General features: G+C 47.8%; 11 protein-coding genes across 18 annotated transcripts; 6 read left to right on the top strand and 5 right to left on the bottom strand.

Annotated features, from left to right (window-relative positions):
• Positions 1 to 95: 95 nt before the first annotated feature.
• Positions 96 to 4,482, top strand: LOC136187159 (mRNA export factor GLE1-like). Of its 2 annotated transcripts, XM_065974700.1 has the most exons (16): positions 96 to 142; positions 204 to 1,666; positions 1,722 to 2,015; positions 2,066 to 2,214; positions 2,267 to 2,327; positions 2,382 to 2,449; positions 2,504 to 2,906; positions 2,954 to 2,984; positions 3,042 to 3,157; positions 3,217 to 3,429; positions 3,483 to 3,673; positions 3,724 to 3,856; positions 3,911 to 4,015; positions 4,074 to 4,156; positions 4,209 to 4,272; positions 4,327 to 4,482. In XM_065974700.1, the coding sequence occupies exons 2-16, from the start codon at positions 1,559 to 1,561 to the stop codon at positions 4,435 to 4,437; spliced, it is 2,130 nt and encodes a 709-aa protein (XP_065830772.1). In that variant the 5' UTR covers positions 96 to 142; positions 204 to 1,558; the 3' UTR covers positions 4,438 to 4,482. The 2 variants fall into 2 exon arrangements, with proteins under 2 accessions (XP_065830772.1, XP_065830771.1); XM_065974699.1 differs by lacking the exon at positions 96 to 142 and having other exon boundaries at positions 176 to 1,666.
• On the top strand, positions 4,463 to 4,987 carry LOC136187318 (adrenodoxin-like protein 1, mitochondrial). Its single transcript, XM_065974897.1, has one exon. It carries the CDS (start codon positions 4,463 to 4,465, stop codon positions 4,985 to 4,987), a length of 525 nt encoding a protein of 174 aa, XP_065830969.1.
• On the bottom strand, positions 4,971 to 7,737 carry LOC136187156 (calcium-activated chloride channel regulator 3A-1-like). The gene is made up of 8 exons (XM_065974690.1): positions 7,560 to 7,737; positions 7,051 to 7,485; positions 6,684 to 6,989; positions 6,364 to 6,628; positions 5,961 to 6,305; positions 5,645 to 5,908; positions 5,437 to 5,589; positions 4,971 to 5,381 (listed from the first exon to the last, which is right to left on the bottom strand). The coding sequence occupies exons 1-8, from the start codon at positions 7,680 to 7,682 to the stop codon at positions 5,065 to 5,067; spliced, it is 2,208 nt and encodes a 735-aa protein (XP_065830762.1). The 5' UTR covers positions 7,683 to 7,737; the 3' UTR covers positions 4,971 to 5,064.
• On the top strand, positions 6,652 to 10,519 carry LOC136187165 (GPI transamidase component PIG-S-like). 2 transcript variants are annotated; one of them, XM_065974708.1, is made up of 16 exons: positions 6,652 to 8,154; positions 8,207 to 8,288; positions 8,338 to 8,427; positions 8,479 to 8,628; positions 8,676 to 8,788; positions 8,837 to 8,879; positions 8,933 to 9,013; positions 9,061 to 9,122; positions 9,174 to 9,288; positions 9,337 to 9,426; positions 9,474 to 9,700; positions 9,747 to 9,905; positions 9,955 to 10,027; positions 10,076 to 10,133; positions 10,179 to 10,303; positions 10,358 to 10,519. In XM_065974708.1, the coding sequence occupies exons 1-15, from the start codon at positions 8,002 to 8,004 to the stop codon at positions 10,285 to 10,287; spliced, it is 1,605 nt and encodes a 534-aa protein (XP_065830780.1). In that variant the 5' UTR covers positions 6,652 to 8,001; the 3' UTR covers positions 10,288 to 10,303; positions 10,358 to 10,519. The 2 variants fall into 2 exon arrangements, with proteins under 2 accessions (XP_065830780.1, XP_065830779.1); XM_065974707.1 differs by having other exon boundaries at positions 6,653 to 8,154; positions 10,179 to 10,519.
• Positions 10,374 to 18,747, top strand: LOC136187157 (inactive serine protease PAMR1-like). Of its 5 annotated transcripts, none has more exons than XM_065974691.1 (10): positions 10,374 to 10,505; positions 10,581 to 11,278; positions 11,344 to 11,471; positions 11,538 to 14,011; positions 14,065 to 14,255; positions 14,327 to 16,275; positions 16,327 to 16,364; positions 16,420 to 16,800; positions 16,862 to 16,999; positions 17,048 to 18,747. In XM_065974691.1, exons 6-10 carry the CDS (start codon positions 16,235 to 16,237, stop codon positions 18,619 to 18,621), a joined length of 2,172 nt encoding a protein of 723 aa, XP_065830763.1. In that variant the 5' UTR covers positions 10,374 to 10,505; positions 10,581 to 11,278; positions 11,344 to 11,471; positions 11,538 to 14,011; positions 14,065 to 14,255; positions 14,327 to 16,234; the 3' UTR covers positions 18,622 to 18,747. The 5 variants fall into 5 exon arrangements, with proteins under 5 accessions (XP_065830763.1, XP_065830766.1, XP_065830765.1 ...); XM_065974694.1 differs by lacking the exon at positions 10,374 to 10,505 and having other exon boundaries at positions 10,701 to 11,160; positions 11,223 to 11,278; XM_065974693.1 differs by lacking the exon at positions 10,374 to 10,505 and having other exon boundaries at positions 10,701 to 11,160; positions 11,219 to 11,278.
• Positions 10,382 to 12,070, bottom strand: LOC136187316 (proton channel OTOP2-like). Its single transcript, XM_065974895.1, has one exon. The coding sequence runs from the start codon at positions 12,068 to 12,070 to the stop codon at positions 10,382 to 10,384; it is 1,689 nt and encodes a 562-aa protein (XP_065830967.1).
• Positions 12,410 to 13,342, bottom strand: LOC136187315 (proton channel OtopLc-like). Its single transcript, XM_065974894.1, has one exon. It carries the CDS (start codon positions 13,340 to 13,342, stop codon positions 12,410 to 12,412), a length of 933 nt encoding a protein of 310 aa, XP_065830966.1.
• On the bottom strand, positions 13,968 to 15,856 carry LOC136187163 (proton channel OTOP2-like). The gene has a single exon (XM_065974705.1). The coding sequence runs from the start codon at positions 15,680 to 15,682 to the stop codon at positions 14,033 to 14,035; it is 1,650 nt and encodes a 549-aa protein (XP_065830777.1). The 5' UTR covers positions 15,683 to 15,856; the 3' UTR covers positions 13,968 to 14,032.
• LOC136187161 (hyaluronan-binding protein 2-like) lies at positions 18,720 to 21,327 on the top strand. The gene is made up of 8 exons (XM_065974703.1): positions 18,720 to 18,850; positions 18,904 to 18,944; positions 18,997 to 19,365; positions 19,421 to 19,537; positions 19,594 to 19,707; positions 19,765 to 19,881; positions 19,938 to 20,964; positions 21,026 to 21,327. Exons 1-7 carry the CDS (start codon positions 18,840 to 18,842, stop codon positions 20,960 to 20,962), a joined length of 1,794 nt encoding a protein of 597 aa, XP_065830775.1. The 5' UTR covers positions 18,720 to 18,839; the 3' UTR covers positions 20,963 to 20,964; positions 21,026 to 21,327.
• On the bottom strand, positions 20,959 to 23,071 carry LOC136187170 (RNA-binding region-containing protein 3-like). 2 transcript variants are annotated; one of them, XM_065974719.1, is made up of 13 exons: positions 22,932 to 23,071; positions 22,823 to 22,870; positions 22,664 to 22,767; positions 22,488 to 22,604; positions 22,324 to 22,435; positions 22,192 to 22,263; positions 21,996 to 22,135; positions 21,825 to 21,948; positions 21,558 to 21,771; positions 21,410 to 21,504; positions 21,305 to 21,363; positions 21,122 to 21,254; positions 20,959 to 21,065 (listed from the first exon to the last, which is right to left on the bottom strand). In XM_065974719.1, the coding sequence occupies exons 1-13, from the start codon at positions 23,067 to 23,069 to the stop codon at positions 21,009 to 21,011; spliced, it is 1,413 nt and encodes a 470-aa protein (XP_065830791.1). In that variant the 5' UTR covers positions 23,070 to 23,071; the 3' UTR covers positions 20,959 to 21,008. The 2 variants fall into 2 exon arrangements, with proteins under 2 accessions (XP_065830791.1, XP_065830790.1); XM_065974718.1 differs by having other exon boundaries at positions 20,959 to 21,254.
• Positions 23,072 to 23,110: 39 nt separating this feature from the next.
• LOC136187314 (transport and Golgi organization protein 2 homolog) lies at positions 23,111 to 24,244 on the top strand. The gene is made up of 6 exons (XM_065974893.1): positions 23,111 to 23,249; positions 23,305 to 23,527; positions 23,588 to 23,661; positions 23,715 to 23,865; positions 23,911 to 24,039; positions 24,100 to 24,244. The coding sequence occupies exons 1-6, from the start codon at positions 23,111 to 23,113 to the stop codon at positions 24,242 to 24,244; spliced, it is 861 nt and encodes a 286-aa protein (XP_065830965.1).
• Positions 24,245 to 25,537: the final 1,293 nt, after the last annotated feature.

The following is a 25,537-nucleotide window of genomic DNA, read 5'->3' as shown; positions in this document are numbered from 1 at the left end:
ACCAATCCTAACCAATGGCTAGGATTGGTAAGAAGCCGTCGGTAGAGTCCCTACCGGCGATTTGTGCGCACAGATATAAATTTGGTAAGAAATCCTTTTACACTGTACAAAAAACCGGAAAACTTTAGGGAAATCTAGCCCGGTAAAAAGAATCAATAGCAGTCGCGCAAATAGGACACTTGGTGATTTCGTCTTTTGTGAAGCACTCAAAGCATACACAATGCTGACAAGAATCCAACACCGCCACACCACCACTGCCAACTTCTTTGCAGGTACAGTACACCATAACAGCCCATTCATCCGACATAGTGGGCGTAGGAACGTCGCCTCCCTCGGCATTCTGAGAAATAATAGTCATTATCTCTTTTGATTCGATGTCAGTTTTGCATATAGGACACTCTCTGAGCCTTTCAAAACACCGTGACTCCTCATCCGCGCATGTGGCGACGTGGCCACATGGTTTTAGACAGCAACTTGGCACTTGCTCCAGGCAAATAGAACAGCTCTGCACTTTCATCCACCTCAAAAACGGCGCAAGAGTCGGTTCGGCTGTAGGAATGCGCCGCGGATCAGCACAGGTTTGGCCGCGGAGAGTCCCCGGTCGACAGCTCAGCGTCGCCTGACGACGTCTAGTAATTTCGTCAAACTGACGACGAAGACGGGAGGTCGGTTCCGCTTCCGGAGACTCGGAGCTTTCGGCGCGACCGTGAGAATCGCCGTCGACGGAGGAGAAAATGCATTGCGGCGAGAGACGACGATGGAGCGCTGCAGGATCGTCGGCGGTTTCTACGAGGAGGAGACATGACGCGCACATGAGAGCGTCGCCCCTCCCCTCCACTTCAACGAATCCCGCAGACGCGAGTTTGGTCGCTGTTCGCGTCGGCGACGACGAACGAAACGTGCGCTCTCGTAGATAGGAAGAGGATGCGAGAGTCTCCGATTGCCCGACGGCGGCGTAAACGCTAGCTGCGTCATCTGAGGTAGGTTGGGTGGGGTCTCGCAACTCGCGTTGAAGCAAATGTCCGCCTTGTTCGCACGGATGGAGGCTCTCCCGCCCGTGTCGGTCGACGACATCGTCACCTGGGCGCCATCGTGATAATCGTACGGCGCATTCGTGACACTGCACGCAATCGCGTGTGAAATCGTCGCCTGCATAGACGAAGCCGTGATCGGCGAAGTAAGAGGCACCAAACGGACATTCGTCGGGCAATAAGGACCTTCCGTTGTCGAAAAAGGTACGGTAGCACGACGCTCTAATGACGTCGTCGTCGTTCATGATTGAAGAAGTTAACGACTGACGATCTGCTGAGTCAGCACTCATTATATACGGCTAAAACGTAACGGAAAGGCGTGACATCATCATGGGGCTTCGTCATAGATGTACGAAGCCAGTTGTGGGTTCTCTATATACAGCTTCAGTGTTCACGTGACACGTGGTCAGACCGGGTCAGAGAGCCCCCCCGGTCTGGTCTGGCCGGTCTGGCCGGTCTGGCCCCTGAAACTGAAAGAGATGCCCGTATAAACGCAGCTCAACGAGACGTGCGCTAACGTTCCAGTGATGTCTTCCCCGTCGGTGTCTTCTTCCGTTGTACAAGCCCTCGCTTCGTCTTCCAAAGGTCGTCTACAGTACGACCGAGAATGGAACTTTTCTAAAGCCAATACGCTTGTTCGTGAACCGTGGGCTGTCTCTCGCACGGGAAAAAAATTGCCTTTGTACGTAGAAAACGTTTCACGAGTGCGCAGCGGAACCCAAGCTGTCCTCTCCTCTCTTTCGTACCGTCAGCAGCAAATGGAAGGACAGATCGTACCGGAGACCACAGTCAAGAGAAAGCAGTCTGAGCGGCGACGAGAACGACGACTCAGACTACGATGCGGTGTCGTCGTCGTGCGACAGTGACGATGAACAATCGAACGGCTTTCCCGGCCCATACCACGCACTAGATCAGAGTCTCGAAGCGGGAAAAACCGAAGTCTCGATTCGACACCACGAACAAGAGGGAGAGAAAAAGATTCAAGTAGAGGAGTTTATCTCAGACGCTGTTCAGACTTCGAGACGTTTCTTTAGGAAAAAGTGGACAAAAGGAGGCAGCAGTTTCGAGAGAAATCGCAAACATTTGAAGCAGCAGCGATGAGGGAATGTGCCTCTAGGACTACAGCGTATCGACAAGCTGAGCAAGCCCTTTGCCTTGATCTTGCTGAAGAGATGAGACGAATGTAGAAATGCAACGGACACCGTGGAATGCTGTAATTGTCATACTCTGATTAGATCATTAGAGTGTGAAGAAAAGAGGGTTGAAGCTGAGAGGTCAAGACAGCAAAAGAGAACGGTGGTCTACTAAATTAAATTGATTTTGTTTTTCTATTGGTGACTTATTCTTTAGGAACGCATTGATTTTTTGAAACAGGGAGAAGCAAAAAGGCACGAAATAGCTCAAGAGGAACGCAGGAGGTGAAGAGTACCAACGCAAGAAATAAATAACTCTTCAATAGTGTATCTACATAGAGAGGAAGAAGCACAGCGAAGACGAGAAGCAATAATAAGAATAAAATCAAATCATCACAATATACTACATTTGGCAGCGGAAGCAAAACACTTGCTAACTCAGTGTGAACATAAAAGTCATCTAGATGAATCCGCTGAGCAGTTGGTGAAAGACATAGAGAGAAAGGCTGAGAAAACCAAGCAGCTCGTGACGGAAGCGGAAGCGACCGAATTCCTTGTACCCCTAGTCCAGAACACAGAGACTGCTGAAACGGAATCTAAGACAGCCATAGATACGTTGAAGCAGTTGATTGGAAAGGCTGCATTGAAAGCAAAAAAGGCTGCTGAGGAAGAAAAAGCAAAGAAGGAAGAGGAAGTTCGAAAAAAGAAGGAGGCTGAAGAGAAACTCAAGCAACAGAAGCAGGTAGATTGGATCCGCGTGTCCTCAGTTTATTTGACTTCGTTTCTTAGGCATCTCGTGAGCTCGATGCCAAATTGCCAGGTTGATAGTATCTCGTGTAAATAAGGTGGTAGCCCTATAGGTTGTTTTCTCTCCCAGCTCACCTAAAAGATTGTATCTCTCCATCTGCTCATGCACTGTATTTTCGCCTTCAGAAAAAACAGCAGGAAATAGCCAAACGCTGCGAATCAATCACCGCTCAAGGAGACGCTCAGGTACGCAACAAAAAATGGCTTCAGTAGTTTACATTTTACCGTTTACATTGGACTCGTAGTCGAAGAAGAAAAAGTTTGATCTGCAGAAAGCCGTCAGCGTACCCGTGAATGCCATATCCTCGCAGTCTGCCGCTCACCTGCGAGACAAAGTGTCTCGTCTGTCGGATTTGCTCAATGGCAAAACCGTTGAGGTTTCAGGGGCAAAGATCAACGTCGGTGTGCACAAGGACGGTTCTCTTTTCTGCCTTGATTACCTCGCCAAGAAACTTGTTGTAAGTAAAGTAAACTCCGTTTTTCTTCTTCTGATTTTGGGGGGTTCATTTAGCTTCAAGGGTCACAACAGGTTTCTTCTAACCACGAATCCGCGTTTCCGTTTGCTGCGGTGACGGTGGGACTATGGGAGCAATTTCCTGAGCTAGGAGAACTCCTACTAGCTCACTTTCATAGCACCTGTCCCTACACCGTTCCAGTATACATTCCAAAAACGCAAGGCCAGTCATCAAATGAACACTACAAGTAAGCTCAATAAGCTCGCCTTAGGAAAAATGCACTCAAGTTTTTTTCAGAGCTTTGGGGTATCGAGTAAATGAGGAGGATGGCACTGTTGAGTCTGACGACAAATATGAGAAACGAATGTCTGGCATAATTCGCCTTTACGCCGCTATTATTCAATCTACGCCTCCCAGAGGAGTCGGAAAGGTGAGCTCTATGTAACTATTGACTGTCGCCTAAATGAGCATTTGCTTCTTGAAGGCTCATCCCCATGGGATTGAGCATGGATGGACGTGGCTGTCTCGTTTGGTGAATCTTTCACCCAGATCAAATATTACGGCCACTATGCTTTATGATTTTTTAGAGGTAGGTAGTTCTACCAGTCTCTGGTAATAATGTCTCTTGATTGGCTGGTTGTAATCAGGTTGCCGGTCACGACTTAATGAAGACGTACAAGAAGCAGTTTCAGAAGCTTCTAGTATTAATCTGCAAAGAATTTTATCCAAAGTATAGTCCGAAATTTAGATTAATTAACGAAAAAATAATTTTGTCTATTTAGAATAGAGGCCGTGACTTCAGAAAGTAAAAGGGGTCCGGTCACTCGTCTAAAATTGTTTTTAGAGGTATCCACGAATTTGAATTTTTCGTGACGAGAGAGGATCATTTTTTATATTTAGACATGCATCAAATCGGGAAAGATTCCAGAGCCCAAAGGACGTCTGTCTCCCTCTTTTTGGACCAGACAAGCCACTCCGCCACCGAGTTTCGACGATTATCCGGGTTATTAGGAGCACGCACGCTTCGTTTTTTTCGATGCTCAGCCGATTTCGTTGCGTGAATCGATTAAAGAAAGGCTTGGGAACTGGAATTCAAGCTGCTCGCGACCTCCTTCCTCGAAGTCGCACGTCTCGCTCGCTCCGAATCGGTTTTCCGCGCTTCTCGCCGGGAGAATACGAAATGGAAGACCCGAAATCGGAAGACGACGTCGTCAACGTGACGTTCGTCGATCGCGACGGCGTCGAACGTCGCGTACGCGGCAAAGTGGGCGACAACGTCCTCTATCTCGCCCATCGGTACGGAATCGAATTGGAAGGCGCGTGCGAAGCGTCGCTCGCGTGCTCCACGTGCCACGTCTACGTCGATCACCGGCATTTTGACTCGCTTCCCGAACCGAAAGAAGAAGAGGAGGACATGCTCGATTTAGCCGTTTTTCTTCAGGAAAATTCGCGGCTTGGATGTCAAATCGTGCTGGCAAAAGAACTCGACGAACTAAGACTAACTCTACCGAAAGCGACGAGAAATTTCTACGTGGACGGTCACGTGCCTCAGCCCCATTGATTAATCAATACGTGGGATAAGGAAATAATTTTATACCAGTCATCTAAACGTGAGATCATCGTGCTCTTATACGTCTATTATCCCTTGGAACAGTTGCTAAGATGCTTCACAATTCTTCCTTTCGTTTTGGCTATGGCACTTTCGGACACGCCTCGTACCATGCTCCTGCCGTCCGTGTAAAACTGCTCGTCGGCCGGATCCATGTTGGCCGTTACGGCGAACCATCTATCGACGCGAAGTGATTTACATTTGACGCATCGACTGGTGATCTCAATATCTTGGTCGATATCCATTCCGTCTGGAAAGTAGGGCGAATAGATTGTCACGCTTGTCATTGTTGCCTTTTGATAACCGAGTGACGTCGTTGTAAAGGATTTAATATTTCCTAGAAACGCTAAAAACGAGAGTCAGTCAATGTGAGCGAGTATTTTCACGGGGGGTGTTCTTACTGAGCTCCTGTTCGCAGACTGGAATTTTGATAGTGGTGACGTCACACTTGCAAGAATCCAGAAGAAAGGCGGATCTCGCCGATCTGTGATGCAACTGAGGAGACTCGGCAATCATGCCTTCGCTAACGCGTGGCTCGTTTTCACATTTCACCTCTAGACACACAGCTTATCAAATTTGCCATATGAATTATTTAATAAGTGCTCTTACGTCCGAATGGGATTGGAGTGGACCCTTCTGACCACATTCCTGCGTCGTTGACGGCTCGAATTCTGAAGCGGGCGACGGGTACCGGTAGGCAGAGGCACTCTTCGCATTTGAATTTTAGCGTCTCTTTTTGTCCTGCAGGTAAGGGTCTATCCATGCGAGACGGCGAGTCGGGAAGAACGGCAGACGGTGGAATTATTGCTGCATCATTGAAATTGTCCTGCAAATCTGTTATTTTTTGTGCCATTCGGACTTCGTAAGCAGCGGCTAAAAGAGAGAGAATTCACGAGACGAAGATGCGGGTTGTGCGTGTTCTAACCTCGTCCCGGCGCCGTCCAGGTCAGAGTCGCCATGCCGCACTCAATTTTTTTCCCCACAAGCACGAGATCAGTCACTTGGCTTGGACGCGACGTGCGGCCACTCGATACCTTGAACCTCGATACGTTGAACCTCGATACGTTGAACATACCCGCCGTTTGCATTCGTTTGAATGGCTTTGTCATATTCTCCTTGGTGAGCATTTCCTCGTGGTGTCCGTAGACGGTGTGCGGCATGCTGCCGTCGTCGTTTATCGTAACCGTCACTCGAACGTTGTACCAGCCGCTGTCGGAAAAGTTGGCGAAACCGTACACGTAAAGGCCGTTGTTCTTGTGTCGGTCCAGCCCTGAGGACGAGAGATTGCACGGGTAGACATTTATCAACGCAAAACGTCATCTTATTACTTGTGCCGTCGTCGTAAAGCTCGACAACTGCCGGTGGCTGATTGGGTCTCGTTACAGTTGCAATGACCTTGGCGTTGGCGACGTGGAATTTTCCCTTTGTGACGTCGGCTGTAATGAGCGCAATCAAGCCCCCCAACGCCTTGCCCGAAAGCATTTTCACGTCTGTCTTAACCGACACCAGCTCTCTCGTATTGGATCTCGAAACCACAGACGACGTGACGGAAATTCTGCTCGTACTCGTCACCTTCATAGTCCATCTTCCAGTCTAATAAAAAGAAACGGGGGATGACGACACGGTCGAAATAGGAGGAAGTACTCACTTGAGCCACTCCTTCAACGTTGTACTGCGCCATATCGAATTTACTACTACTAGAAATGGACGTCAACGTGCGATTATCCGGAGTGACGATGACGAAATCGACGTCTGCCTTATTGTTTCCCATCCAACAGATATAGAAAACGGTATCCTCACCGACATCCGGATCGATATCGACGTAGCCAGTCCACGTCGGATTCTCGGGAGAAAGAGAGAACATTTCCATGTGGAGCAATTGCAACTCGGCTTTGGGAGTCGTTTCTCTTGTGACGCGAAGCAAGGCCTCATTCACAGTGTACGGCTGACCCGCCTATAAAGAGAAACCACTTCAAGTTCAATGCGGATGTGACGTCGACGATGATGCGACTAACCGATTCGGATTCGTAGAAGACCATTCCTTTCGAGATTGTACTTAATCGACGCAAAGCGTCTCCGGTCGCTTCGCTTCCAATAGCAACGACGTGAACAACGACACTTTGATTTTTTATCTCTTCTTCGACGTTGGAGAGACGGTGTCTCGCCCGTTTCGTCTCTCGGCTCGCCGTGATAACGACCACCGTTCTCTTCATGTTTGAGGTGTTTCGCTCTCGGTCGAGAACGCGTAACGCCGTCTTGAGTCCTTTTCCTAGGGACGATTTCTTGCTCGAACTCAACGTATCTGCGGTTGGCAACGACGCGAGCAAGCGAAGTTTATTGGGGGTGTCCGTAAGACTGATGAGATTGCTGTAGCGTTTTGCTCTCCCGGCGAAACCGACGACGCCGACTCGCATGCTTCCCCTGCCGTCCAGAACGAAACTCATCAGCGCCTAAAAAGGAATCCATAGGGGTCGCGTCTCGAACAATGGGCACTAAGCTCATTACAAATGACGTTCTTATTCACCTGACGAACTGCAGTTAAACGGTCGCCTTTCATGTTGATCGACGTGTCGACGAGAAAGAGGTAGTCGTCGGCGAGAGCGGTTCCGAGAAGTGCTCCGGCGAGAGCGAGAAGAAGGAGATTCATTGTTGAAGCCAAGTGACTGCGTAGGAGGAGAAACTACGTCGTGCGACCTGATGGTTTGCGAATGATGTGGGTCTGCAACGAGCTGCATTTATATAAAGGAATGGACACGCCCAGGAAACGGAAGTACGGTTGACGTCAGGCGCTCAGTTCAGAGGTGACCTTCTCATAACGCGGATTGACCTAACTCATGCAACGTCATTGGACTCACGCTCAATTTCAGCGCACGTTTGCATACTCAATTTGAATTATGGGTATCTGCGGTTGAACCATATTCTGCCAAGTCACGGTGTGGCATGGTATCCCGGATTAAAACGCCGCCATGCGTTCCGAAGACTTGGCACCGTTCAGCCTATCGGCGCTAGTGATAGCGGCCGTCTTTATTATTGCTGGCCTTCCTGTTTGGTGGAAAACGACTGCAGTGTACCGAGCACCTCTCCCCGTAGAGGAAATCGGCAGATTGCGCGATATGAAGGTGCGTAGCCGTCTACTAGGACCTCCAAGTGCCTTTTCCACGCTATTTCTAGATACTATACACGGTTGAGGTTCAACTGAGTGGGCCGTCGGTCACGCTAGAAGTCGCAAAACGGTTGGAAGACCTTTGTCAAAGTGCGTTTTCGAAGTGAATTGTTGACCAAAAACCAAGCTTTATATGTAGATAAGACTGCACTAAAACCCTCACTGTCGGTCGCATACAAACTAAGAATCTCGAATCTACCGAAATTAGACGGAGCGTCGAGTCTATCTAGTAAGAAAACAACGCAATATTTATCAAACAACCGACCTGAATTTTTTGAAGGCTTAGACGATACTCTTTCTTCATCTGACGCTGGAGATATTAGAGTGCACGAGCTCGCTGTTGACTCACAGGCAGCCAATGAGCTGAAATCCACGGGAAAAGATATTTGGCTTGGTTGCCATAGAACAGTCTTTACTACAGACATGAGTGGTATGGCGTTTCTTTTGCTGACGAGAGTTTGTGTAATTCGCTTCTAGCCTCGCTTCCACGCATTGCAAAACTCATAACTAACTTGCTAGTTAGAGAATCATTGTTGAGGAGATCATATCAAGCGCTATCCGTCAGCGATCATACTCAAGAACCTCGAACAGTGAGTGTGTAATAGAATCAATAAGTTTTAAACGTTTTGTGGCTCCAGGCAGCTAATGTCAAGTCTATGACAGCTGTGCAGTCAAAGCCAGGTAACGTAAGGGCAAAGGATGGTGTGTCTATGGCGAATTGACCCCTTTGCAAGGATATCAACTGTCGTTTAATCTTTTGAATTCTGATCCGTCGGATTTTCTTGTTCAGTGGGACATAAAGACTTCCGTGGGAGGTGAGTCTGAAATTTTTCGCTACTGCAACTGATTTTGTGTATCTTAGACGCTTTGATTCCGTTTCTAAATCGCCTTGATAATATTAGTACATTTTCAATTGATTCCCAGGTAGGTAACGAGAAATCCAGTGCCTTTGACCTGAACGTCTCTTTTGTAAAGATTCTGCGTTACATCGATCTTGGAGTCACTCCAAAGTACCACGCGGAAAACAAGACTTACTACCTCTCGTTTAAGGACCTTCCTCACACTATCAACACGGTGGAATCTCGCCTAGGTCGGCATAAAAATATTTTTTGCCGACTGATGCCAAATCCTTTCGCAGGAACCTTTGTATCATCCAACCCCAGTCTTGAGTTCGTAGTGTACGTGCCACCGCCATCGCAATCACCCCTTTATATAAAAGACAAGACAGGTGGTTGACTCTTTGGGGAACTATAGTTCGATGAGCTGTTTCACTAGGCCAGAACGTTGCTAGCAATGCCTATCTAAGTCCTCGCTGGGGTGGCATTGTAGTCTATAATCCGGAAACGGCTGATGGAGAAGAGTCTGCTAAAGCGGTCACAGTTCCTACTAGTTCCATTATGTCAGTCTTCATCTCTCACCTCAAACTCTTGCTTGGTCTTGAGAAGCCAAAGTTGCCGGAAGGAACGTTTCTTAGGTCTCACTCGTCCGGCATTACTGACTGGGTGCGGTTTTCTTCTATTTTTCTATTGCCCTCCAATTTGTTTATAGGAGCTGGACGGATTGATGCTGCGACGATGCGTTGAGAATGTCGCCACCGCATCAGCCGCACTTGTCTCGCTGACAAAACTTCTCGAGAAAGTAAAGAACATGGTCATAGCTGACCACATACAGACTTTGACAGCGACTGCGGTAGAGTCTATTGACAAGGTGAATCATTGGGGAGGCTCGGATTGGGTTTTTAATTTTTTTGAGGTAGTGTGTGAGTGAACTGCAATCCGGTCACCTCGTTCAGGCATTTTTATTATCAAAGATAGCTATCGAATCAGCAGGTGATTGCGCCGATCTTGCTTTTGCTTTCTGCTGACGGCATTTTTTAGAAACGGCTTTTTATGACCCCTCAATGCTCGAGCTGTTGTATTTCCCTGAAGACCAGAAGTGCGTTGTAGCTGCGATTGATTATTACTATTGTTTGTCTTGTAGATTTGCTATTTACGTGCCTCTCTTTGTTCCTGTCGGCATTCCAGTTCTCGTGTCTTGTTATGCCGTATTGCAACGGTGGAGGAAGAAAACAGCCAAGCCAGAATCCTAAGCCACTCTACATAAAGGTAATTTGTTTTATTGATACATGAAAACCCCTGAGACGTGGCACAACACAACAGCAACAATACCGTGTACAAACAATACTAGATAGTAAGAGTCTCAGCCTCTTCTGGGACTGGAACACGTTTGTGTGCGTTGAATGCTCGAAAAAACAATGCTGCAGAGTGAATGCGGAAGAATATGCGCAGAGGATAAATGATGAGAAAGGTGTAGTCCCAATAGCTTTTTCCGAGATATTTATCTTCGAGAGCGTTAATTCGTCTGCGCGTTTCGTGAGCGTAGATGCCCTTGACGTGTCCCTCAACGTGAACCGTGTCAATGGCCCACATGAGTAAATTGAGAAGGAACAAGAGGAAGGTTAATTTTGCTGTGTGCATCATTTCACTGCACCTGCTTCCATTACGAGGGGGGGTTGCCTCCCGGTGAAGAGCTCTTGACAGAAACATCATCTGAAGAGCGGCTTCAATAACCCAAAAGCCGTTCTCCGCTAAGGCAAATTCTGCATCGTCTTCTAGATCTTTATCCTTTGACATGAGACATGCCAGCGATGCTACGACTTCAACAGCAGCGAAGGCGAATACTCCTATTGATCCTATCACAAGAAGCACTTCGTCAAAACCACCGTTATACTTTCGACTCTTGCCATTTGTTGATAAATAGCCGGCGATGCACGTGGCTATCATCAAAACGGCTACTGCTATACGATAGCTGTAGAGCGTTATCGCCGGATTATAACCACTTGTGCTGGAATTGACGTGCAGATAAACTCCGACTGCCACGGCTACAGCAATAGCGGAGATAAAAATGATATGGGGATACATTGCAGTCATTTTTCTAAGACGGTTCTGATTGGGCGCTCGAGGTAAGGAGGTTTCGGATGGATGATGAGTTTGCCCTGTTGTTTCGTGATTGTCTTCTAGCCAGATCTCTGCCAACATCGCCGACGAGGTCAAGGTGAATTCCAAAAAGAAGGGATAAAGGTAAGGACTGAGATCTTTGTATATTTTGATGATATCATTGATTGTATCATTGCAATTGATTGGAGGAGCCATACTTGAATAAGGTAAAGCCACAAGCGTGGCAGCGGGAGTCGTGACGGTAGGGCTAGGCGGTCGGAAATCACCTTTGCTTTCTATGAAAGTGCGGATGTAGAGGACGACGTTGCAAACGACGGTATGGTAAAGCAGCGAGCCATTAATTACTGTGCGATTGATAATTGCTGGCTTTCGTTTGAAATAGGTGATTCCGACGACCTGAATCAAAATGAAGACGATCTTCATCAGAGCGTAGACTTTACCACTGGTCGAGGAACAAGGATAGACGAAAAAGCTTAGCGCTTGAAGGAATGAAAGAGCGACGCCGCCTATTATACCGAATGTTCCAAGCAGTACGAGAGGAAAAACGTGACCTTTGTGTCCTCGCCCACCGTGCGGCGTTCTTAAGGCGTTTACAATCATCGAGAGTATCCAAAGAATGGCGAGGCTCATGCTGGCGATGTCGAAGTATTCGGCGTAGGCGTATTCCTTTAGCTGAGGAATGACGTGTAACTTGGGACGGCCTATTGGACCAAACCGGCGAACTTCAAGAATAATTCCACTGCAGAGCACAATAATTGGCCAAACAACTATTTTACTTCGACGCTCTGCCGACGGACGACGATCATTTGTAGCGTCGTTTCTTTCTCTTGCCGAGTCCCGCGTTTGCGTTAGAGGAGCGCGAAGTTCCTGAATGTCTTCGTCTCCACTGTCTCCGAATACTGAATTTCTGTTCATCAAGGGATAGGAATTGCTGCGCTTCCCGGAAAATCGTTAGAAATACGGGCACCGTTGGGCGTACTGAAACTGGGCCGACTCTACTGCTCGAGCTTCCGGGTACAGCACACTTATTAGCGGCGTGGAGTCACTCGTCGCCACTGAAGTAGTAACAGCGAAATATGCCAACGGAGGTGCGTACAGTAACTATTCATGAGCCGTTCTCCACTAAGGCAAAACTCGGAGACAGGCTGTGGATACCATACCAATTACTAGTATACGAAACGCAGCAACAAAAAAATGCAAACAAAGATGGTAGAAAAGCTTTCAGTCTCCCAACAGTGAGAAGCAGTCATCAATTTAGACATTGTCTCCATTGTTTTCATTTGTTGGGATTCTGTTGTGTTTTTTGAAGACGTGATAAAATGTTGCTACGGAATGTATGCGTAGGAAGATGCGCAAAGGATACAAAATCACAGTAATCACGGCCCACGCTTGATCGCCCAAAAATGTCTGTTCCAGCTCAATAAGGCGACGGTAGACTAGATGACTGTAGACCGATCGCTTGGCTTGAATTGTATTGAGTAACCACATGCCAAGGTTGAGCATGCCAAGAAAAACAGCCAGATATGCTACTTGGGCAATTCCTCTCAGTTGCGACACGTTTCTCGGTTTCCTGTGAAATGCACTGACAATGAAGAAAACTTGAACCACCGTCTGAAATATCCAAAGGAAGCTTTCGGTCATTTTCAGCTTGGCCTCTTGGGCAAAGTCACCACCGCATTTGACTCTAAAGCACGACCAAGCAGCGTGTAATTCAAAGATTTCCAGCAGGAAGATCCCAATAGCGCCAATGAAAAGCAAAACTTCGTCCATTTCAGTGTTGGTTCTTTCTCGTATTTTATCATTTTGTCTTAAAACGACACACCCCACCACACAACACACTATCATAATCAGTGCCATGAGGATATTGTAACCATACAGCATATATTCCGGATGATCTCCATGCTCTACGTAGTGCAGAAGCAAGACAAGAAGCACTACCGTCACTGGTCCAACAAAGAATCCAAGTGCTAACGGTTTGGGCGATTTCAAAGAACGCTGACCGGCTGCGGCAACCACCCGTGGTATTGGCTGTCTGCGCTCAATCCACATGGTGGCGAGCATCGCGGACGATGTCAGGGTAAATTCAAGGAAGAAAGGGCTCAGATAGGCGCTGGCATCTTGGTACAGATTCTGAAAGTCTCTTGTGAGATTATGAAGAGACTGGTTTCTTTGCTGCATTGGCTGCATTTGTGGGACTATACTGGCCACGAAGCCTCTGGAAAAAAGAACCACATTGCTGGCAATGGTGTGGAAAAGGAATAGACCGTGAAGCAAGTCCCATCTTTCACTGAATAAAGAGAAACGCTTTCGCTGGGCGTGAATAATCATTGTAACTTGAGCTACAATGTTAAAAATACTCAAGATGACGGAGAGTCTTCCTGCATACGAAGAACATGTGCTCCAAAACAAGACGACAGCTCTGAACGATTTTAGAATGATACCGCCTCCTGCAAAGAACAGAAGCCCGCCCAAAAGGAAAGCGCCGCTCTTGTAACCTTCGGCAGAACGCGCGTTTTGTGCCTGTATATCAAGCAGTGGCCTCCCTTCCTCGTCCCCGTCGTTTGGGTGGATATATGAATAGTGTACCAACGTTGCGATTACCCAGATGATTGTGATGCTCATTGTGGCAATGCTGTACCATTCGGCGGCGACGTTCTCTTCGACCGCGACGCGTCTTACCTGGGCGTCGAGAAGGTGATTGACTTCAGTGTTGATGCCAAGGCAAAGAATCAGAAGAGATGACATTGCAATGATGCTGCTTTGTTCTGCCGGAGTCATGGCGTGCCAAAGTACAGAAACAATTTTTAGGGACTGGATCGCGCAGACAAACATGGGGGGGTCTAAAAATCTAATTAGGTACGACCTACTGTCCTACAGTCAATTGATTTCTGTACTGTCTTGATTCGTAGGAACCTTCTTGTGAAGATTTCGCACTCGCCAGAACATAGCGGCCGAGTGAATGCGAAAAAAGATGCGCAGAGGATACGCTGTAAGAATGACGTAATCCCAGGCATTCCCGAGGAACCGATCTTCCATCTCGTTCATTCGATTCAGCGTTGCAGCACTGTAAAGACTCTTTGCATGTCCTTCAACGTGAATGGTATCCACAAACCACATGACACCGTTGAAAAGAACCATAAGTAAACCCAAATTTGTTGTATGTCGTTTCAGAGGCTGCCTGTGAAGAGCGCGAACGACAAACGCTATCTGAAGACTGGCTTGTATAACCCAGAGGATGTTTTCTGCCAAAGCGAAGTATGCATCTGCTTGAAGCGCATTGGTTTTGTCGTCGGGATTTGAACTCCGTAAGCACGCGAACGACGCCAGAAATTCAACAGCCGCAAAGGCAAACACTCCAATCACTGCAATCATAAGCAGAATTTCGTCTAAACCACTATGAATTTCGCTGGGATCGTTTTTGGCGCAGCTAAGAAATCCTGCGAAGCAGGCTATAATCATAATGACAGCCATTCCTATTCGATAGCTGTACAGCCATCTCTCGTGGTGTCCAGTGTTAAGATGTAGCAGATAGATAACAACTCCTTCCAATGCGAGGGCCATTAATACGAGCACTGTGGGATAAAAAGCCCTCTTCACGTCTCTCGTTGCGGAGTTGTTTGTCTGATTGGTTGAAGTGTTAACTTGTCCGTCTGTTTCTATCCACAGTTCTGACAGCATCGAAGAGGCTGTAAGAGTGAACTCTAAAAGGAAGGGAGAGGCGTACGCACTGACGATTTCATATCCTTCAATGATTTCGCTGTGTGCAGTGCAGTTTGACTTTAATGCCGGACTCATTGTATAAGGGACGCTTGTTGGATGACCGGCTGACTCATTGAACGGATGCTGGATATGGAAATCGGCCTTGCTTTCAACAAAGCTGCGAATATAGAGCACTACGTTGCAGACAATGACATGAAACAGCACGACACCGTTGATCGTTGTGCGACTAAAAGGGACACCTTCTCTTTTGCTGTCTGCTATGAAAACGGACTGAAGAAAGATAAAGACGACTTTTACCACGGCGTATCCTCTACTCCACCCAAAAGAGCAAGAGGAATCAAAGAAGCTTACTGCTTGCACGATGCAGAGGACCGTGCCACCAATGGCGAAGATCCACAGCAAGATGAGGGGTGCGTTCTCCTCATTTAGAGCTTTGGTTTGTCTATTGAAAGTCGTTTTGCTGCCGCAAAGCTTCTTCATTCTCCTTATGAGAATCGTGATCAGCATCCAGCCAATTGCCGGGCTCATGCAGACGATATCGAATATCTCGACGTAGACGTACTCGGGCGTCAAGGACGCTTTTGGATGACCGAGAGCACCTGGAACGAAGCGCGAAAATTCCAGAACTATTCCAAGGCATAGAATTCCGATGGCCCACAGAGCAATCCAACTTCGACGCTCCTCCGGTGTGGCAGCGGAAGAGTTCGTTGAGTCCCTATCTTCTCCTATGTTTGCAGCCGAAACAACGGCCGATGGGTCTAGTAGTCCGACATCTTCTTGGCTTTTTTTGCTAGAGCCAAGCCCCATGGCTGTGAGCAATCTCTGTGGAATCAAACGTGAGCAATGATCGATGCGTGGTTACTAATTGGAGAAGGCGGAAACGTTTTCGCAAACGATAAATCTAGGACTTGAAGTTCAACTCTGTCTCTAGGGAAAACTGGTGGATAACTTGAGCTGTCAGTATCACCAGTCAGCACCAGAAATTCGTCTTCTCCTCGCGATCAGAATCAGGCAGCATCACGTGATACTCGATCAAGGACAAACAGGAAAACATCGTAACTAACGCCCCTCGTCGGCTAGTTTGGGATTGCGTTTGATATGAGTTATAACTGTCATCACTGTCATCATGGATGTTCCATGCCGTTTCTTCCTGAAAGCAACTGCTGACGCGAGTACGAATTGAAGACTCTTTTATCGAAACCTTTTAAATGAGCGCTGAAATGCAGTACTTGGAGGAAACTGAGTATTACAAGGACGTCACCAGGCAACGGAAGGAGCTGTTTTCTTTAAAATTCTTTGTTGTTCCGGAAGTAGGGGTCATTGCCGTGAGAGCCTCTTCCTCAGCAGGAGTACAGTGGCATGGCTCTCTCTTTGAATCTACTGGCAATTATTCTATTTTGGTAAGGCCTCCTCGCCACTGAAAATTTCTGTTTACCACTATCGTTATGCAGTTTGAGCAGAATTCCTTTGCATTCAAATGGCAGCAAAGGTACAGTGCGTCTCGTACTATATGGAAGAAAGACGACTTAAATTTACTGCAACAGAGTCGTGCTTGCCAAGAGCGTCTGCGTCGTCAGCTGAGTGCTCCTGCACCTATCCGTCCAAACGAAACGGCATTGTTTCGTCGCCTAATTATCCCAATCGTTATCCAGCGCGGGAGATGGATTGTGAGACGATAATCGCCGTACCAAAAGGCTGTCGCATCTCGCTTGTCTTCACCGTTTTTGACGTCGAAGACGACGAGAGCTGCAACTTCGACTACTTAAACATTCGCGACGGAGACAATAGGATGAGCCAGGACCTGGGAACTTTTTGTGGAAATCGAAATCCGTCGTCGCTGTCGTCTACAGGATCTAATCTCTTTTTGCTCTTTCATACAGACGACGCCGTGACAGGCGATGGATACCATGCGAATTATTCAGCAGGTAAATAGTAATACTAGTAGTAACTTGATTAGCACGCAATTTTGGGATATTTGTGTTGCAGTTGACTGTGGTCGTAGTCTTCGACGTAGTAACCCTTGTGAGTCAAATCCATGTGAAAATGGCGCTACTTGTGACGATCAAGATGGGCAATATCGTTGCATCTGTTTGCCAGGATACAAAGGAAAGCATTGTCGTAAAGGTAAGCTTTTGATAACGAGACTGATAAGGTGCCGTATTGTTCCGTTAGACGTAGACGAATGTCTGGAAGATAAGCACGACTGCCAGAGCCCAGCATTCTGCAAAAACACTATTGGCAGTTATAAATGCAAGTGCAAGAAAGACGGGTTCGAGCTGTCTGACGACGGTCGCAGTTGTGTTGACATCAACGAATGTCGTACTGGCAAGCACAACTGCATTAAACCAGCAACCTGCATTAACACATATGGTTCCTTTCGTTGCGATTGTTCGCTGAAGGGATATGAGCTCGACGTAAACCGATGCATCGACGTAAACGAATGTATCACCGGTCAGCACGAGTGCAGGAGACCGGCGGAATGCAAAAACGCCCCGGGCGCCTACACGTGCATGTGCACCGGTGAACATCGACGACCGACTCCAGATAATCGCGGTTGCGAATGCGACAGCGACGATTACCGTATGACAGATTCTGGAAACTGCGAACGAATATCGCTCATCACCAGAGCGCGTCCTACGACAATCGCGACAGATTCTGAGTCCACGTGCAATTGCCTGCCGCCCGATGAGCCCTCTCCTCATCATCTCCAGCCAAATCAAACAATCTACTCCTGTAATTCTGTTGTCAAAATTAACTGCAGTGGTCATTGTTACGGCGATCCAGTCATCGCTTCATGCAGATCGGATGGAAGTTGGTCAGAAAAATTTCCTGTCTGCTATGGTAAAGAAAAGTGCCATTTTTGCGGCCACAGAGTGCCGCCGGCGTCTGATAGAATAATTTTGCCAAAGAAAACGGATCCAGGCGACTGGCCTTGGCAGGTGTTACTAAAATTTAAAAATACGAGAAAACAAGTGCTTTGCGGAGGATCGTTGATTCATCCGGAGTGGATACTAACTGCGGCACACTGCATCTACCCTACCAGATGGTATTCATTTGCACCGTCCGATATTCGAGTGTTTCTCGGTTTGCACGATACGGGCACGGCGGGACGTCGTTGCGCTGAAGTTGAGAAGCGAGGCGTCGTGGAAGTAATCAAGCATCCGAAGTACCGCAAAAGATATGATCACGATTTCGACGTGGCTCTGCTTCGATTGAGCAGTCCCGTCAACTGCTCGCGCTATATACGGCCAATATGCCTAAATAATTCAACAGATTTTGAACGTGAATATATGACGTCTGGAAAGAATTGCACGATAGCTGGTTGGGGAAAAACAGACCTAAGGCTTGATACGAGACCGACAAAGAGTCCTGGCTTCGAGCCTGAGCTTCTATCAAATTCGAAAAAACTGCTCAAGGTTCGAATGCCGCTTGTAAATCACTCGACATGCTACAAGGGCTTCCGTAGTAAAAGAGTCGACGTCACACTTACAGATCAGATGATTTGTGCAGGTTACAACGTGAGAAAGGAAGACCAGCAAGTACCAGATATTTGCAATAACGACAGCGGCGGTCCCCTCGTCTGCCACGTTAAAAATCAGGGCCGATGGGTTCAGGTTGGATTGGCCAGCTTTGGTCACAGAAAATGCGGTCTCACGTATGCCGTATTTGCTCGCATTTCGGCTGTTCATAAGTGGATTTGCAAAATGATTCAATGCGATCGCGAAAGCCTTATGCTTAGCGGCTAATCATCATTTTCCCGCGTCCAAGTGTAGGCATTGCGCATGCGTGGATTTAGAGCAAATGTCGATCTGTGTATCAGATTGTTCGTGGAGCAGATAGATGTAGCGCATAAAAGACGCTTTTCTTTTTGACTTGACGCGGACGCGGAAGCGGCGGGGGTCCCTCCGAGTTCCTCCTCGCACGAAATATCCCGTCGAAGTTTACCTAAGCAAACGCTATCAAGATGAAACCCTGGTGAGTCGCATTGCAACTCTCGGCGATGCAGGAGCTTTCTCTCTCCATTCTAGCCGACTATCCATCACCGTTCTTTCGTTTTCCGCCTTTTACAGTGGGTAAACGTCTCGTATCTGATACAGAACACTCATATCGCTTCTTCTCAGTGATTCTAACGGTGCGCGGCGGCGGCGTTCGCGAGCGACGTCAAAGCACCTGCACCCTACAAGTAAACGGCAAAAGAATCTCGTCGCCCAATCATCCGGAGACGTATCCTTCCAACGGCCGTTGCGAATACACGATCAGAGCCGACGCTGGTTGCAAAATTCGACTGCGCTTCTCGCATTTCGCCCTCGAGAACCCCGATTTCGTGTGCTACGACTGGCTCAGAGTCTACGACGGGGAAACGCTCTTGGGAGAATTCTGCGGAACCGATCTACCTGACGATCTGACTTCGAGTGGATCTATCATGAGACTCGACTTCAGGTCCGACTCCACAGGACAGTATAGCGGATTCGCGGTGAAGTATAAGATAGGTGAGACTGGGAGAGAAAATCAGTATGTACATATATATGATTTTGTGCTCGACAGTTTCGTGCGATCTCTGTCAGCCGAATCCCTGTCTCAACAAAGGCGCCTGTGCAATAGTGGGCGATCGATTTCGATGTCGATGTCGATCAGGATATATAGGAGAATTGTGTGAAGAAAGTACGTCTCCGTACTGATATGGTATCAGAATGTATGGAGGGGAACTTTTGCGATAGAGCATCCGTGTGAAAAGTTGAAATGCCCCGCGACGGAAATATGCACGGAAGCGGGAGGCGAATATGAGTGCACTTGCAAAGATGGATACGAAAGGATAGACAGATCATGCGTTTGTAAGTAATTTTCTTCTGGAGTTATTTTACCCAGGAGGAGTTCATTGCTACACGTAGGGAATCCCTGTTTGCAAAAGAAATGTTCTGTACACGAGAAGTGCATCGTAGTGGGCAACAAAGCTTCCTGTACGTGCAGAGATGGATTTAAAAGAAACGATGATGACGTTTGCGCGAGTAAGTGAACAAAACCCAACATAAATGATTCGTTTGATTGCCTTTCTCCACTCCAGAGGATTGCAGCCATTGTCTCCACCGTTCTCTCCCCGAAGGAGTCGTCATTACCAACAGGACGGGCGTTCACACGGGCGACAAGATTACATATGGCTGTGGACTCAATTTTAATCAAACAAAGGCTGGCGTCGGCAAAGACGTTTGTCGGCTGAACGGCGTCTGGTCAGAATCGTCGTCGTCTTCGTTGCCGTCGTGCGAGCGCGAGTGCACCAAGTGCTATTGCAACGTGAAAGGATTTAACCGAAACGAGAGAATCATCAACGGGATGGACGCCTCGATAGAAGACTTCTCGTGGACCGTGCACGTTGTCATTGGCTCTCCTCACGGCGAGAATTTCTGCGGCGGCGTTTTGGTGCACAAGCGCTTCGTGCTCACCGCCGCTCACTGCGTTAACTTCGACGGAGATCTAATAGACTCCGAGCGGCTTTACGTTCATCTCGGTCTTACAGATCGAGGGAAAAAGCACGAGTTGGGAGTCGAGTGTCGTGGCGTCGCCAATATCTTCACTCATCCTAATTTTGCGTATGAGTCTGGCAGAAACTGTCCTTCGATAAATGACATCGCCGTTCTCGAACTTGACCGACCTGTTTACACGACTAGTCGCATTGGAACGGTTTGTCTCGGAAGTTCGAGGACCCCGACGGAGAACTGCAAAGTCAGCGGATGGGGCTTGACTGATCAGCACAATTCGTACGGCTCGCCAAAGCTCCAGGAAGCGTCGCTCGGAATCGTCAATTCAACCAACTGCCAAAGCATTCTAAGAAGCTTGTCATCGAGATGCGAAGAAGTCGAAATATTGGATAGTAAACTCTGCGCCGGTGGCTCGGATCGAAAAGATGCGTGCAGGGGAGATAGCGGCGGGCCGCTCGTCTGCTACGATCGCAACAAACGCAATCCGGTCGGAAAACCAGGTCGTTACTATCTCGTTGGAATCGTCAGTTGGGGTATTGGATGCGGCAACGGCCCGGGCGTCTATACGCGCATTTCCAGCTATCGCAATTGGATCAAGAGCCACTGGAAGTGAAGGTAATAAATTAAAATTTTATTTCGTCTTAATCGTATAAAGTCAGCTATATTTTTTCTGCAGTCTTCTTAGATGACTTCAGCTTCGCTGATCGCGCAAATTGCTAGAAAAAAACGCGTCAACAAAGGTCAGCATGTAGCCACTAGATAGGATACGTACAACGCACATAGGACGCTCGTGCAATAGGAAACCGTTTGTTTCTCTCACTGCCTGCTTAGCTACTTCCTCATTTGGTAGATTGACGAACGCCTGTCCTTTCATTCGACCCTCAGTCATTAATCGAACGTCAAACCTTAAAAATACTCGTTAGGAAAAAATTATAATAAGAGTGTAGTGCAAGACCTGAAAACGTCTTCTTCACAGTCCAGTTGAACGTATCGAGCAAATATGTATTTTAAATTCTATATATAGGAATTAGGATTTATAGCGTGCTCCGGGGATGCTTACCTTCTCCGTAGCTTTTTTGGATAAATTCTTCACATACAGTCGCGCTGTGGGCTCCCCGGGTGAATAGTTTTTAAAGGCAGAATGTCGCGAGAATTCTGCGATACACTTCATGTAGCAGAGTTGAAGTGTTTTAGAGAACGTTACGTACCGTCGGCGGGGAGTCTGTTCTCTGCTAATTCGGCTTCAGTTATTTTTCCAATTTGAGACAAATCGTCTTCCGGGTTTTCCGTCTGCTCGACTCTTGCTACAAGAGGAGGAGCAAACGAGCCGAATCCCTGTTCGACGCTCGAGGGGTTTGAGCGGGATTGGGCCGCCTCGAGGGTTGCAGCTAAAACTAGGCGCAAATTACGCGCTTTGTTCACCTAGAATTATATATGAAATTAGCTGCATGCTAATGCAAATGGGGAGTTCTCGCCGTGGAAGGGATTTCGAATACGTCTCGAGCATTCGATGCGCTGCTAGTTCGAGGTCTCTTAGCCGGTGGCTGCAGCTGTTGCCTCAGCGCCAATTCAGCGGAAAGGCGAACAATTCGTTTCGCTCTTGAAGGTAAAGACAGATAGACAGATCGCTGCCAATTTTATTGTACCTAGGCTTGGGTAAGGCTGATTCCTTCGATGCAGCTTCAGCTTCGTCTTCCATTTCAGATTCGTCTGAAGCGAGCATATCGTCCTTGGCCTTTTCTGTTGGGACGGTGTTGACAGGGGCAGCAGGAGACGGAAACAGGCCCTAGAAATATCACAGAGACGCTCATTGGTGGCATTGCTGCACTTTTTCCTTATTACTAGGTTCGGTGGAGGGATTGTGAGAGGACCGAATGGTGGTGGAAGATTCATTTTATTCATCAAATGAAGCACCTCCGAGGAAAAGGGTTTTATTAGTATATCTACTGTGATAAGAAATCTGTCTTTCTCTACTTGTTCATAGAGCTTCGGGATGCACGCCATCGTGTGCATAACATTTAGCAGAATGTCGACAGTTGGTGGCGGATAAGCATAGTGAAGATTCCTTGGCTTGGAATAATTGATCCTGCACTCAAATCAAATTAAAATCTCAGAGAAAAACGAGCAATGTACAGTACCCAAATTGAGGAGCAATCGGTTCAGCTTCTTCTCTTTGGACTGTCGTAGAAACGTTTGGGAGTGAAGAAGACGAAGCCGGCTTGGCTTCCTCATGCTTGCATTTCACTACAAAACCTCTAAAGGCCACCAAGTAAAGAAATCTCCAAAAATTTAGACTCTGATTGGCGTGGCTCACTGTCTCCCCTCTTCTCGTTCAACGAGACGATCGTGCGTCTTTCGCGAGTGCTCGACAACGAGTCGACTGCCAAGAACGTCGAGTTGGTGGAGTCTCGACAAGGCCTGAACAGATGCTCACATCAATAAAGGTAGTAAACCAGATCGAAAGGACGCGAACCTTGCTCGCTGCGGCGGCGTTATCAAACGTTGCAAATGCGCAGTGTTTCTGAAGAGAAATTCCATACGTTCGACGAGTCCTTGAGAACGATCTCGTGCAAAACTCGTACCAGTCCGCCTTTGGACGGCATGACGGTCACTCGAGAAGCGCCGAAATATTTCAAAAAGTCCTCCTTCTCGTCTGGCGTCAACGCGGCTGGTAAGTGTCGAACGAGAAGCGTCGAATTCGAAGAAATATTCGCAGCCATGCTTTTCCACAGCCGGGCTCCCTCACTCTATCTCCCGTCAAATGTGTGTTATTTTCTGGAGGGTCGACGACACGGAGCAGGCGTCGCCGTATCGATTTGTCTTGCTGGCAAATCGAGACGAATTTTTCGCGCGTCCCGCCGTGCCAGCGCACTTCTGGGAAGGAGAAACCGTTCTAGCGGGTGCCCGGTAGTTCGTGAAGCAAAGAGACAATAACCGACCAGTTCTCTAACGTAGGAAAAGATGTCCTGAAAGGAGGAACGTGGCTCGGTATTACGAAAACGGGCCGTTTTGCTGCGGTGACGAATTTACGCACCGATCTCAAGATTTCGGAGCTGAGCAGAGGCACGCTGGTTGCGGAATACTTGGAAGGCGATTCGTCTCCCAGTCAATTTGCAGCGGAATTGTCCGCCAAAGGAAGTGACTATGGCGGATTTAACTTGGTTCTGGCTGATCTACGGTATTTTGTTTTTTTTTCATCACGAAATCTAGGTACCAATAGTAAATGCATTTGATTTAGTCTTGGAAAACCTGTTGAAATGGCATACTGCACGAATTGCAAGGACGTTGAGAAGGTGCAAGATCTTCGATCAGGTGAATCATAGTCAAATTTCATGCATAATCAAATTTTGATTTATTTGACACAGGTACATGCTATGGCCTGTGCAATGAATGGTTGGAACATCCAACGAAAAAGCTCCTCTACGGAAAAGACAGGCTACAAAACCTCATTCAAAAGAACGCACCAAAAGATGAGCTAATTGAACAGATGCTTGCCTTGGCAGCGGATGAGACCAGGTAAAGCTTTTTTCTTCTGGCCAGCCTTACACAGAACATCTCTAGTCATTTTCCTGATGATAAAATTCCCGCTCTTCCTGCCTTCTTTCCTAAAGAGTGGAGGCAATGGAGCAGTTCGTTATTTATCAAGGGTGTGCAGAGAAAGGGCGAACCAGAGAGTGCCTATGGGACAAGGTGAGCTTTCTTCTTGATGATTTCTGAACGGACTTTGAATGCCTTTCTGTGTGGTTGTAGGACCACTACCGTGATCTTGGTTGAGAAGAACGGTCATATTACTTTTGTTGAAAAAACTCTGGAGGAACCTATTGTTATTGGTGAGTGCAAATGGAAGATTCGTAGGCACGAGTTTGAATTACAAGAGAAGGCCGCGCATTCGTAAAGAAGAGCCTTGTTTGACACGATGATGCACGACAGTGCGTTTGGACCCAGTAAAAATCAAAAATTTTATTTAAAATAAACACGCAATAAAATCAAAGTTCTATTAAAATAAACACAGTTAATTCTACAATGCTTTTCGCTCACGCTTCACTGCACATCTAGGGTGTCCGAGTCTTCGAATTCACCATCTTTTTTTTTCGTCAGCGACGCCTTTACACCTAAAAAAAGAAGATCATTCGCTGTCAAGTAATCGTTTTACGTACCTTTTTTGTGCGTCCGTATTAGCATTACCCGAGCTACACCGCGGGGAGGTTCGGACGCTTCGTAGCTCAAGGCAGCCACCGCAAAGCAATGGCCACCCGTTCCAAAAAGTTAGGGCGAGTCGCGGCGTCCTCGGCCAGCCCAATCAGTACCCGCCTGGATGTAGAGTCGGCCCCTGATACCGAGTCCCCGGCGCGGTGGTACCAAACGCTTCGGTATGTCTTCCGCTGAGAAGAACCGGCGCTTGCGAGATGGAGACGGCCGACTTCTGTTTGTAGGAGTCGACAGGAAAGACAGTGCAATGCCGAGTCGAATTCACCTGAGCCAGATCATCCTCCGTCTAATCGTGCCGCCGGGTGAGAAAAGTGCCGGCAACCAGACCGTAATGAACACCCCCTCTAAGCCGTACCACACTCAGCCTAGCGCGTGGTCGTGCTTATTGGCACAATAAGACATTGGCGATCTTTATGCTCAGTGCGTGTACCGAGGCCGAAGCCCCCCTTCGCCCTGCCTACAGGCTCCGGCACGGATAAACCGTGGGCCACGCTGATCCAACGACCCAGACTTGCCTTTTGCCAAAGCTCCCGAGCCAGTCCGTCAAGAACGAGACGCAGATTGCTCCGCGACGCATCCACCCTCGGCCGCAACTGAAGGAGAATCGGTGTGCTCTTCGCTTTTGAACCGTGTAGCTCCGCCCACCGCGCTCATTGGTTCGTCGGAGTCACGTGGGGCTAATCCAGCGCTCTGATTGGTCCGAAAAAATACAGGCGCCAAACAAAACCGGTTTCATTACCGGTTTGAGAAAAGCCCTGTCAGCAGCCCTGTCAGCATTTTATAGAAATCACGCTTCACGCTCGTGACGCAGCCAAGATGGCGAAGAAAAAAGAAGCTTTAGCCCTCTACATCTACGCTTCGTATAAGGCAAGTACACAGTACAGTAAGCACGGCGCGGTTCTTTCATTTTCGCTCGCACGTGTTCAGAGAGTTGATTTCAAAATGGCGTACGTTGCGTCGAACGACGCTCTTCTCGTCC

Source organism: Oscarella lobularis, chromosome 5, assembly GCF_947507565.1.
Source record: "Oscarella lobularis chromosome 5, ooOscLobu1.1, whole genome shotgun sequence".
Taxonomy (NCBI): domain Eukaryota; kingdom Metazoa; phylum Porifera; class Homoscleromorpha; order Homosclerophorida; family Oscarellidae; genus Oscarella; species Oscarella lobularis.
This window is presented reverse-complemented; position numbering and strand designations above follow the sequence as displayed.

Bases quoted from the DNA above. Each gene is read 5' to 3' on its own strand.
- LOC136187163 (XM_065974705.1), bottom strand. From the start codon at position 15,682: ATGGGGCTTGGCTCTAGCAAAAAAAGCCAAGAAGATGTCGGACTACTA.
- LOC136187316 (XM_065974895.1), bottom strand. From the start codon at position 12,070: ATGAACAGAAATTCAGTATTCGGAGACAGTGGAGACGAAGACATTCAG.
- LOC136187165 (XM_065974708.1), top strand. From the start codon at position 8,002: ATGCGTTCCGAAGACTTGGCACCGTTCAGCCTATCGGCGCTAGTGATA. The intron at 8,155-8,206 runs GTGCGTAGCCGT...CGCTATTTCTAG, and splicing joins GCAGATTGCGCGATATGAAG to ATACTATACACGGTTGAGGT. The intron at 10,134-10,178 runs GTGCGTTGTAGC...TTTGTCTTGTAG, and splicing joins TATTTCCCTGAAGACCAGAA to ATTTGCTATTTACGTGCCTC.
- LOC136187161 (XM_065974703.1), top strand. The intron at 19,538-19,593 runs GTACGTCTCCGT...CTTTTGCGATAG, and splicing joins AGGAGAATTGTGTGAAGAAA to AGCATCCGTGTGAAAAGTTG. The intron at 19,708-19,764 runs GTAAGTAATTTT...TGCTACACGTAG, and splicing joins GATAGACAGATCATGCGTTT to GGAATCCCTGTTTGCAAAAG.
- LOC136187315 (XM_065974894.1), bottom strand. From the start codon at position 13,342: ATGCAGCCAATGCAGCAAAGAAACCAGTCTCTTCATAATCTCACAAGA.
- LOC136187157 (XM_065974691.1), top strand. From the start codon at position 16,235: ATGGCTCTCTCTTTGAATCTACTGGCAATTATTCTATTTTG. The intron at 16,276-16,326 runs GTAAGGCCTCCT...ATCGTTATGCAG, and splicing joins CTGGCAATTATTCTATTTTG to TTTGAGCAGAATTCCTTTGC. The intron at 16,801-16,861 runs GTAAATAGTAAT...TTTGTGTTGCAG, and splicing joins CCATGCGAATTATTCAGCAG to TTGACTGTGGTCGTAGTCTT.
- LOC136187314 (XM_065974893.1), top strand. From the start codon at position 23,111: ATGTGTGTTATTTTCTGGAGGGTCGACGACACGGAGCAGGCGTCGCCG. The intron at 23,250-23,304 runs GTGCCCGGTAGT...TCTCTAACGTAG, and splicing joins AGGAGAAACCGTTCTAGCGG to GAAAAGATGTCCTGAAAGGA. The intron at 23,662-23,714 runs GTGAATCATAGT...TATTTGACACAG, and splicing joins GGTGCAAGATCTTCGATCAG to GTACATGCTATGGCCTGTGC.
- LOC136187318 (XM_065974897.1), top strand. From the start codon at position 4,463: ATGCTCAGCCGATTTCGTTGCGTGAATCGATTAAAGAAAGGCTTGGGA.
- LOC136187156 (XM_065974690.1), bottom strand. From the start codon at position 7,682: ATGAATCTCCTTCTTCTCGCTCTCGCCGGAGCACTTCTCGGAACCGCT. The intron at 6,629-6,683 runs GTGAGTACTTCC...TCTTTTTATTAG, and splicing joins ACGTTGAAGGAGTGGCTCAA to ACTGGAAGATGGACTATGAA. The intron at 5,382-5,436 runs GTAAGAACACCC...TCTCGTTTTTAG, and splicing joins AGTCTGCGAACAGGAGCTCA to CGTTTCTAGGAAATATTAAA.
- LOC136187159 (XM_065974700.1), top strand. From the start codon at position 1,559: ATGTCTTCCCCGTCGGTGTCTTCTTCCGTTGTACAAGCCCTCGCTTCG. The intron at 1,667-1,721 runs GTTCGTGAACCG...CTTTGTACGTAG, and splicing joins TTTCTAAAGCCAATACGCTT to AAAACGTTTCACGAGTGCGC. The intron at 2,450-2,503 runs GTGAAGAGTACC...GTATCTACATAG, and splicing joins GCTCAAGAGGAACGCAGGAG to AGAGGAAGAAGCACAGCGAA.
- LOC136187170 (XM_065974718.1), bottom strand. From the start codon at position 23,069: ATGGCTGCGAATATTTCTTCGAATTCGACGCTTCTCGTTCGACACTTA. The intron at 22,136-22,191 runs GTAATAAGGAAA...TGATATTTCTAG, and splicing joins CAATCCCTCCACCGAACCTA to GGCCTGTTTCCGTCTCCTGC. The intron at 21,505-21,557 runs GTACGTAACGTT...AGTGTATCGCAG, and splicing joins GAACAGACTCCCCGCCGACG to AATTCTCGCGACATTCTGCC.